This window comes from Podarcis gaigeae (genome assembly GCF_964106915.1).
Source record: "Podarcis gaigeae genome assembly, chromosome: 2".
NCBI lineage: Eukaryota > Metazoa > Chordata > Lepidosauria > Squamata > Lacertidae > Podarcis > Podarcis gaigeae.
This window is the reverse complement of record NC_139679.1, coordinates 122,740,804-122,751,368: the sequence shown is the minus strand read 5'-3', so window position 1 is coordinate 122,751,368 and position 10,565 is coordinate 122,740,804. Positions and strand designations below refer to the sequence as shown.

Here is a 10,565-nt window from a genome sequence, read left to right as displayed (position 1 = left end):
AGAGGCAGGAAGCTGTCATCAAAGCCAGGGAGGGTGGCATTCCCTCCATGTCCCCCGGAAGAGATAGGCCAGGAGGGAAGGAGGCTGGACCGGGCAGAGGTCAAAGAGGTGGCTACAGGGCGGGGTGGGTGTGCTAAGCATAGGGAGAAAGGTTTGCTGGGGCGGGGGGGGGGGGGAGGATGGATAGGGGAAAGTCCCCCACCTCCTGGTCCAAAATAGGATGCTGGATCCACATATATATTGGACTATTCCAACCTCTTTTCCTTAATGGCTCCTGTTGATGCTCAGGCTGCACAGAAAAAGCAATTTGACTCCAGAAATTCATTTCGGTTGTGCAGATAAGATAGAAGAAGAAGAAGAAGAAGAAGAAGAAGAAGAAGAAGAAGAAGAAGAAGAAGAAGTAGTTTATTTATACCCTGCCCTCTCCGGCCAGAGCCGGGTTCAGGGCAGCTAACACCAGTAAAATTACAGTAAAATCATAATGGGGGGGGGGACAATTTAAAATACAGTGGTACCTCGGGTTAAGAACTTAATTCGTTCTGGAGGTCTGTTCTTAACCTGAAACTGTTCTTAACCTGAAGCACCACTTTAGCTAATGGGGCCTCCTGCTGCCACTGCACTGCCGCTGCACAATTTTTGTTCTTGTCCTGAAGCAAAGTTCTTAACCCGAGGTACTATTTCTGCGTTAGTGGAGTCTGTAACCTGAAGCGTATGTAACCTGAAGCATATGCAACCCGAGGTACCACTGTACAGGTTAAAATGCAATTTAAAATGCAGCCTCATTTAAAAAGTAGCCGCTAGATCAAAACCATAAGGGAAGGGAAACATAAGGGTCAGACTGAGTCCAAACCAAAGGCCAGGCGGAACAGCTCTGTCTTGCAGGCCCTGCGGAAAGATGTGAAGTCCCGCAGGTCCCTGGTCTCTCGTGACAGAGCGTTCCACCAAGTCGCAGCCAGTACTGAAAAGGCCCTGGCCCTGGTTGAGACCAATCTAACTGATAGAATTCTACAAGATGGGGTGTTTGTGTGTGAAAACAGTCCAGATTCAATGATTTCCAGATGGTGGAGACGTCAGGCACCATCCTGGCACCAAAGCATCTTCACTTTGCGCCATCCTTGGTGCCAGGATGACACTGTCCACTTGGTCGCAAGTGGTTGAAAGCCAGGTGTAAAGTGTGCCTGGCACCTGGTTAATTTCAAACACTGGGAAGGGGCAGTCTCTCCTCCCCTGCCTCTGGTACACTGTTTTCCAGATTCCCCAGAGCGAATTTGGGCAGAGCAGGAGGACAATGTGGGGAGAAGGTGAGAGAAGCCCCCTTGCGCTCGTGCTGGATTCCACTAGCGCAACTGGGCAATAGATTGCCTCCCATATTTTTTGAAGTTATGTCCTAGATTTGACGAAAAGGGTTCACTTACAAAGCCTGAAATTGTTGACAAGCTGGAGGAGAAGGAAAGGGTTTGTGGGAGCAGGAAGTGGAGATGAGATGGAAGGGGAATTGAGATGGTTGGACTGAGAGATGCATTGGGGAAGAAGGAAGGACCTTCCCAAGAATGCAGGACAGTCTGGAACTACTGTTTGATCGCGGGCGTCCCTGGTCGATCTTAGGACCCTTAGCGATCTCTAAGCAAAAAATAAAATAAAATAAAGCTCAGCAACTCTGGCTCCCCTTAAAAATGCCCAACAACTCTGGACAATCACAGTCTCTTGTCTTATCTGAATTAAGTGTGCATGCACACAAAAGCTCATATCAATAACTAACTTAAAGGTAAAGGGACCCCAGACCATTAGGTCCAGTCGTGACCGAATCTGGGGTTGCTGCGCTCATCTCGCTTTATTGGCTGAGGGAGCTGGCATACAGCTTCCAGGTCATGTGGCCAGCATGACTAAGCCACTTCTGGCGAACCAGAGCAGCACACGGAAATGCCATTTACCTTCCCACCGGAGCGGTACCTATTTATCTACTTGCACTTTGACGTGCTTTTGAACTGCTAGGTTGATAGGAGCAGGGACCGAACAACAGGAGCTCACCCCATGGCTGGGATTCGAACCGCCGACCTTCTGATCGGCAAGTCCTAGGCTCTGTGGTTTAACCCACAGCGCCACCCGCGTCCCATAATACAGTGGTACCTCGGGTTAAGTACTTAATTCGTTCCGGAGGTCCATACTTAACCTGAAACTGTTCTTAACCTGAAGCACCACTTTAGCTAATGGGGCCTCTTGCTGCCACCACGCCGCCAGAGCACAATTTCTGTCCTTATCATGAAGCAAAGTTCTTAACCTGAAGCACTATTTCTGAGTTAGCGGAGTCTGTAACCTGAAGCGTATGCAACCTGAAACGTATGTAACCCGAGGTACCACTGTAACTAACTTAATTGGTCTCTAAGGTGCTACTGGAAGGAATTTTTAAATTCAATTTTATTTAGTCTCTTGGGAGTTGGACATGCCTAATCTAGAATAAACAGGGGAGGGGTATGAAAGAGATTTAGGTCATAGATGTTAAGAGAGGCCAACAACCCTGAACTCACATGCCATCTATTTATTTAAAGCAGTTACCCCAAAGATTGAGGCAGGTTTTGATATTTCAACACCTGGAACCCCAAGCTGAACGAATTCTTCCCATGCCCTTTCTGTCCTCTGTAGGCAGTGCTGTGACCCTGCTTGAGAGCTACCCCTGCTTTCAAGTGCATTGTGAGAACCCCAGAAGTGGCTGAGTTTACATTTCCTTGTTCTGAAGCTGGCACAAAGGCCTCAGAGGCAATACCCAGGTTGTCTCTTCTCTTGGGTGGAGTAGAAACAGCTGTCAGGCATCTGCCTCAAGAAAGAGGCAGAGAATCAGTCTGCATACCTCTGTTGAGTGATTACCTGTTTTGCATTTGACCCTGCAAGGTGTCAAAATCACCTAATAAATGAAAGCACACACATGACTACCCTGCTATTCTGCTTTCAAACTGGGAGAACCACACATTTTGGAGAAATTGTTTTCTTCTTCCAAGATCTGTTGACCGCCCAGGTTCTCTTAACCATTGAAGAGGTGGCTGTGTTTTTCACGGAGGAGGAGTGGACCCTGCTGGGTCCCAGCCAAAGAGCTCTGCACAGGGAAGTCATGGAGGAAAATTATGAGACCGTTGCCTCTCTTGGTAAGGACATATTTGTTTGACTGATAAATGTCAAAGGTATGAATTTAGTGCAGGTGACTCTCCACTTCTATGGGGGTTATATTCCCTGGTACCACACATATGTGAAATCATGTATAGCGTTGGGTTCAAAGAGACTTTGATTTGGAATGGAAATGTTTTATTGAAAATATGAAAACTGATCGTATACATTTATAATTAGCAGGATTGAAGTAAAAATGCAGTGAGCTAAGCTATACAGTGGTACCTTGGGTTACAGACGCTTGAGGTTACAAACTCCGCTAACCCAGAATTAGTACCTTGGGTTAAGAACTTTGCTTCAGGATGAGAACAGAAATCGTGCGGCGGCGGCAGTGGGAGGCCCCATTAGCTAAAGTGGTGCTTCAGGTTAAGAACAGTTTCAGGATAAGAACGGACCTCCAGAACGAATTAAGTTCTTAACCCGAGGTACCACTGTATAGAATTATAATATAATTATAATATAATTATCTTACTGACTTGGAGAGGGTCTGCAAAGAGGAGTGGGACAAAATACCTCCTGAGATGTGTGCAAACCTGGTGGCCGCCTACAAGAAACATCTGACCTCTGTAATTGCCAACAAGGGTTTTGCCACCAAGTACTAAGTCATCTTTTGCAAAGGGATCAAATACTTATTTCACTCATTATAATGCACATCAATCTCTGACTTTTGTCTTCTGGGTTTCTGGGGGCTTTCCTGTTGCTATTTTGTCTCTCACAGCTACAATAAACCTACCATTAAAATTATGGACTGGTCGGTTCTTCGTCAGAGGGCAAACGGGCAAATTTAGCAAATACTCCCCCCCCCCACTGTAAGTTCTGCAGTATAACCCCCAGGAGATGGTTCAATCCAAGCTCCATATCCAGTGAGTGGGCTCATATTTACAAGTACAAGGCTGAACCTCCTTGGGACGACACAGCTGTCTCCTTTTTCTCTGGTGCAGAAGTTACAAAATCAGAACAACTCTACTCGTTATCCTTGAGGTCATAGAAATGACTCAGTCTGAAGTGGCTGAATATTTTGTGGTCAAAAGTAGCCAGGCTTGTCTGTTTCCTTCAAAGAATCAGCCCTGAATTACTGTTCAGAAAATCCCAAAGAAGCAGAAAGTGCAGCAGATAAATGCTTAGCTGTGTTGTGGAGCTCCTTTTGGTCTGGGAGTAGTAAGAGTTTGTCCATTCCTGTGTAAAATCATCAGGGGCAAGGGGTGGGTGGGATGCAAGTTCTCCTGGTTGACATCTTCAAGGGTTTATAAAAGAGAATGGACAAATTCGTGTAAGATCTGAATGCAAGTACAGTGGTACCATGGTTCTCAAACTTAATCCGTTCCGGAATTCTGTTCCAAAATCAAAGCGTTCCAAAACCAAGGCGTGCTTTCCCATAGAAAGTAATGCAAAATGGATTAATCCGTTCCAGACTTTTAAAAACAACCCCTAAAACAGCAATTTAACATGAATTTCGCTATCTAACGAGACCATTGATCCATAAAATGAAAGCAATAAACAATGTCACTCACTCACTCAATCAATCAATCAATCAATCAGTAGCTGAACTGGGTTCCACACAGTCACAAAAACAAAACAAAAAAGAGCCGCAAAAACGCAAAATAAATAACAAAGACAAACAGACCTCAGCATAACACTCAAAACAGTAGTGTGGCACTCAAAACAGAAGTGTGGCACTCAAAACGGAAGCGTAACACTCAAAACGGAGCACGTTTTCAGCTTCTGGGTTTACAGTGTTTGGGTTCCAAGGCGTTTGAGAACCAAGGTACCACTGTAGTTCTGGTTGACATCTTCAGGAGTTTATAAAAGAGATTGGTCAAAATCATGTAAGATCTTAATGGCTATTAGTTATGATGACTCTGTGCTAAGCTCTGGAATCAAGGGAGCAGAAGAAGTCGTCTGCTGCCTTTATTGTTCTGTTAGCAGGGTAGGCTACTGTGGGGATCCTGCACTAAATAGACCTTTTTGGTCTGATCCAGATGGGCTTTTGTTAAAAAGAGGAGGGATGGCTTCCACATTCAACGTTTCCCTTCAATGTAGTAAGGTATACCCTAAATTAAAATAGCTCACTAGGCATCCATAGTGCCACTGGACTTAACTTGACAAAGAGTTCATGATTTTCTTCTCCCTGCCTTCTACCAGATGATGAGCAGAACACTGGGAATTATAGAGTGCCATCTGCAGTGTCGTTGGAAACATCTTTGCATGAAGCAGGAAAAGAAATGTTTGGGAAGCTAAGAGGACAAAAAAGGGATGAAGGAAAACAATCAAAGAATGGGAAGAAGAAATCTGCAGGTTCTTGGGGTATTGATGTCTATGAATTCCTTATCCTACAAAAAGATCCCAAAGGAAACAACACAGGAGGAAATAGCTATAAATCAACATTAAAGACATGTAGCAGAACCCACACAGGGGCAAAGCCATTTAAATGCATGAAGTGTGGAAAGAGCTTCAGTAGGAGCTATAGCCTTACTTTGCATCGAAGAACCCACACAGGGGAGAAGCCCTTTAAATGCAAGGAGTGTGGAAAGAGTTTCAGTCAGAGCAGTAGCCTTAGTACACATCAGAGAACACACACAGGAGAGAAACCATTCAAATGCATGGAATGTGGAAAGAGCTTCAGTGTTAGCAATAGTCTTTCCTTACATCAAAGAACACACACAGGAGAGAAACCATTTAAATGCAAGGAATGTGGAAAGAGCTTCAATGAGAACAGGACTCGTATTGTGCATGAAAGAATACACATGGGGGAGAAACCACTCAAATGCAAGGTGTGTGGCAAGCGCTTCCGTCTCACAGTAACCTTACTGTACATCGAAGAACCCATACATGAGAGAGGCCGTTCTGGATATAGCCTCCATAAAAGCTCAACAATGCCCTTTTTTTGGTACGATTTTGCCAAAAACCTTGGCCAAAAAGGAAAAAGGAAAGCTCAACAACGTTGCCCCAAAAAACTCAACAACTTTTCTGTTCAGATTTTCACTGCTTGAAATATGGCAACCCTAGAGGGGCACAAACATCAGAGAGGTTTAAATGTATGCAATGTGGAAAGAGCTTTAATGTGAAGTGGTAACTTCACATTCAATTGCAGCTTAATAGAAAAGCTCAATTAATGCATGGAGTTTGGAAAGAGCTTCAGTTACAGTGGACTACCTACTGAATTTCAAATAACTCACACAAGGCAATTTGAGGGGTGATGTTAGAGTAGGTTTTAGGGTGTCACTTGAAGGAGGGGAGAGATCTGCGGGCAGGAGGCAATGTGCTCAGGGAAAGGAGGGATAGTGAGAACAAGTGTGTTACAGGCATGTTAGATTAACATGTGTTTCATGAAAACCGGTATAAAACATTGTTAATGACAGAATTCCCTGATGTGTGGAAGAACAAGTCTTGGTGAAGCAGAACCAGTATGGTTCTGCAACAGTAAGTCCCCTCTCAGTAACCTTATAGAGTTCTTTGAAAGCTTCAGTAAACAAATGCAGGAAATAGAATACCTGGAAGTTAGGACAGTTAGGACAGCCAGAAATGTAGGAAGCTTTAACTAAAGGGTTTGTGGAAGCCAATCAAGGATTTAGCAATGGGAAAGTATTGTACTTCCTTTTAATCTTTCTATGTCATTGGGTCCTTGCCAGATATTTTCATACAGCTTCACAATTTATTTCCCCATACAATCAATAAATCCCAATGTTATTTATGTATAAAGTGATTTTGATTTTCCTTTCAATTTCTCTGCGGATTATGCCTTCATCTTCAATAAATTAAAATGAGTTCACTGTCTTCAGCTCCTGCATTTTAAATAAATGATCGAAATAGGCTTCAGCCTCCGGTCATATCTAGTCACAACCTTCTTGCTCCTCTGGGGCAGATTGAGGACCATGCTTACATCTGGTAGTGAGGCAGGAGGGGAATGAGAACCAGGTTTTGCTAGCGGTGAGATAGCAAGTCTGGCTTCTCCAGGAAGCAGAGGGGTTTGGGGGGAAAGAGGCACGACCTTTGGGGAGTCAGTCACTGCTTGCCAGAATGGACAGTCCTGGGCCAGACATGGCAATGGCCTGATTCACAAGAAGGCAACTTTGGACAAGCAAGTTTTTCAGAAACAACTAATCCATGTTTCATGATTGTTAATTACCGTATCCTCTTGTTGTTGTTTAGTCGTTTAGTCGTGTCCGACTCTTCGTGACCCCATGGACCAGAGTGCGTCAGGCACTCCTGTCTTCCACTGCCTCCCGCAGTTTGGTCAGACTCATGTTTGTAGCTTCGAAGACACTATCCAACCATCTCGTCCTCTGTCGTCCCCTTCTCCTTGTGCCCTCCATCTTTCCCAACATCAGGGTCTTTTCCAGAGTGTCTTCTCTTCTCATGAGGTGGCCAAGGTACTGGAGCCTCAGCTTCAGGATCTGTCCTTCCAGGGAGCACTCAGGGCTGATTTCCTTCAGAATGGAGAGGTTTGATCTTCTTGCAGTCCATGGGACTCTCAAGAGTCTCCTCCAGCACCATAATTCAAAAGCATCCATTCTTCGGCGATCAGCCTTCTTTATGGTCCAGCTCTCACTTCCATACATCACTACTGGGAAAACCACAGCTTTTACTATACGGACCTTTGTTGGCAAGGTGATGTCTCTACTTTTTAAGATGCTGTCTAGGTTTGTCATTGCTTTCCTCCCAAGAAGCAGGCGTCTCTTAATTTCGTGGCTGCTGTCACCATCCGCAGTGATTGCCGTATCCTCTTTCCTAGGGTCAAATTTGGTGCCCTTTGCTGACTTGGGGGTCAGTGAAATGGAGGTCATGCACAGACATGTTAGGTGTATCTACCTATTGGGAGTCAGGGGTGGGGAATGACTTCCCAGGTATGCAATCATGGGTCAGTTTCAATACATCGAGAGCCAGTGTGGTGTAGTGGTTAGGAGCGGTAGTCTCGTAATCTGGGGAACCGGGTTCGCGTCTCCGCTCCTCCACATGCAGCTGCTGGGTGACCTTGGGCCAGTCACACTTCTTTGAAGTCTCTCAGCCCCACTCACCTCACAGAGTGTTTATTGTGGGGGAGGAAGGGAAAGGAGAATGTTAGCCGCTTTGAGACTCCTTAAAGGGCGTGAAAGGCGGGATATCAAATCCAAACTCTTCTTCACTATAAAGCCCTGAGCAGCTCATGATCCTATTACTTAAAGGACCATCTGTGCTCATGTAGTCCTGCTCCAGAGCTTATCTCTGGTTGTTTTGCACAGAAGCACGTAGATCGCACACATGGTTCTTTAAGAGGAATTTTTAAAATATTGCTGGACTCCTAGATCCAAATCTTACATCGACTTCCCCTTTCTACCCCTATAGCGCAGAGTTTGGTAAGTTTTGTTTAAAAATTACTTACAAACTTCAAAGATCAGATTCACGTGCTTTTTCATGCAGCAGCAAGGATAACACAGGTGGAAAGACTTAGTTACAGAACTTGGTAAAAAATGTTTCTGAACATACGGAATGAGCTTGGAGGGACAAGCTCATACATGCTTCTTGGTTGTAAGTTCACATGATGAAAGAAGAATAAGAAGAGTTTGGATTTGATATTCCACTTTATCACTACCCGAAGGAGTCTCAAAGCAGCTAACATTCTCCGTTCCCTTCTTCCCCCACAACAAACACTCTGTGAGGTGAGTTGGGCTGAGAGACTTCAAAGAAGTGTGACTAGCTCAAGGTCACCCAGCAGCTGCATGTGGAGGAGCGGAGACGCGAACCCGGTTCACCAGATTACGAGTCTACCGTTCTTAACCACTACACCACACTGGCTCTCTGAAAGAGGATGAACAGCGGAAAGAAGGTGAACAAAAGAACTTTCCTTAACTGTCCGACACCAGAAGTGAGGAGGTGTGACCTGGTCAAGTCTAGGAACAACGACTTACTCTATGGTCTTAACCCCTTCATGCATTAACTAGAGCTACTCATGCTAGTTATATGAGACTGCATTTCCCACAGTGCCATCTTTAGTTTTTGTTGAGAGGTGTTCCTTTGTATTCAGATCAGGCCTCAGCACAATAATGTAGCACTTGGGAAGGAAGATGCAGCCCAGAAGCCCAGCACTGGAGGCCAACATAGAGAAGACCTGCACGGCTACCATGTATTTCCCCTTGGTGCTCAGGTAGGTGGGCACAAAGGACACCCAAACACTGCAGAAGACCAGCATGCTGAAGGTGATCAGCTTGGCTTCATTGAAGGCCCCAGGCAGCTTCCTGGCTAGGAAAGCCACCGTGAAGCAGATGGCAGCCAGGAAGCCCATGTAGCCGAGGGCACCATAAAACATGGCCACAGACCCTTCATTGCATTGTAGGATGATTTCTCCAGGATCAACATGCATGTTAAAATCTAGGGATGGTGGGGAGATCAACAACCAGGCAGTGCAGAGGAGAACTTGGACACTGGAGCAGGAAAGGACAATAGAGTTGGCCAGATTCTTCCCTAGCCATCTCCTCCCCTTGTTCCCTGGCTTTGTGGCCATGAAGGCCAGCACCACAGTGATGGTTTTTGCCAAGACGGAAGAGACGGCAACTGAGAAGATGATGCTGAATGACGTTCGTTGGAGAAGGCAGGTCACTTTCCTTGGCCGGCCAATGAACAGGAAGGAGCACAAAAAGGAGAACAGGAGAGAGAGGAGGAGGATGTAGGAGAGATCCCGGTTGTTGGCTTTGACTATTGGAGTTTTCAGGAATTTGATGAAAAGTCCTAACACAAAGCATGTGGTTAAAGACAAGAAGAGGGCAAAGGAAGCCAGGAGGATCCCCAAAGGTTCTTCATAAGCGAGGAAGGTAATAATCTTGGGGACACATTTGTCTCTGGCCTCGTTTGGATGCTGATCTTCTGGGCATCTGGTGCAATGGTTTGCATCTGAGAAGGAGAATGGCGTTAGTATCATTCACCCCTATAACTGTCCATATTCCAGTATATTAGGGAAAATATGGGAGAGGCTAAAGGCAAGGATGCATAGCAGGGATGAAGAGAGGGAAAAGTTCATTGGAAGAGGTCATACTTTGCATGCAAAAGCTTACATGCAGAGAGCCAGTGTGGTGTAGTGGTTAAGGGCGGTAGACTCATAATCCAGTGAACTGGGTTCGCGTCTGTGCTCCTCCACCTGCAGCTGCTGGGTGACCTTGGGCCAGTCACACTTCTCTGAAGTCTCTCAGCCCCACTCACCTCACAGAGTGTTTGTTGTGGGGGAGGAAGGGAAAGGAGAATGTTAGCTGCTTTGAGACACCTGAAGGGGAGTGATAAAGCGGGATATCAAACCCAAACTCTTCTTCTTATATCCTACAGAGACTTAGGCACAATTACATCACTCTGAAATTCTGTACTCTGAACTTTGCATTATCTGATTTTCTGCCCAGGAACCTACACACATCCGTCACAGAATCGCAGCATATTACAGAGGAGTC

At 45.5% G+C, this 10,565-nt stretch overlaps 1 protein-coding gene across 3 annotated transcripts; it reads left to right on the top strand.

Moving 5' to 3' along the window:
* Nucleotides 1–34: 34 nt before the first annotated feature.
* Nucleotides 35–6,146, top strand: LOC310837847 (uncharacterized protein; the record flags this gene model as incomplete). 3 transcript variants are annotated; one of them, XM_083725027.1, is made up of 3 exons in its annotated part: nucleotides 35–108; nucleotides 2,641–3,137; nucleotides 5,299–6,146. In XM_083725027.1, exons 2-3 carry the CDS (start codon nucleotides 2,921–2,923, stop codon nucleotides 6,144–6,146), a joined length of 1,065 nt encoding a protein of 354 aa, XP_083581153.1. In that variant the 5' UTR covers nucleotides 35–108; nucleotides 2,641–2,920. The 3 variants fall into 3 exon arrangements, with proteins under 3 accessions (XP_083581153.1, XP_083581154.1, XP_083581152.1); XM_083725028.1 differs by lacking the exon at nucleotides 35–108 and adding an exon at nucleotides 853–1,301; XM_083725026.1 differs by lacking the exon at nucleotides 35–108 and having other exon boundaries at nucleotides 2,419–3,137.
* Nucleotides 6,147–10,565: the final 4,419 nt, after the last annotated feature.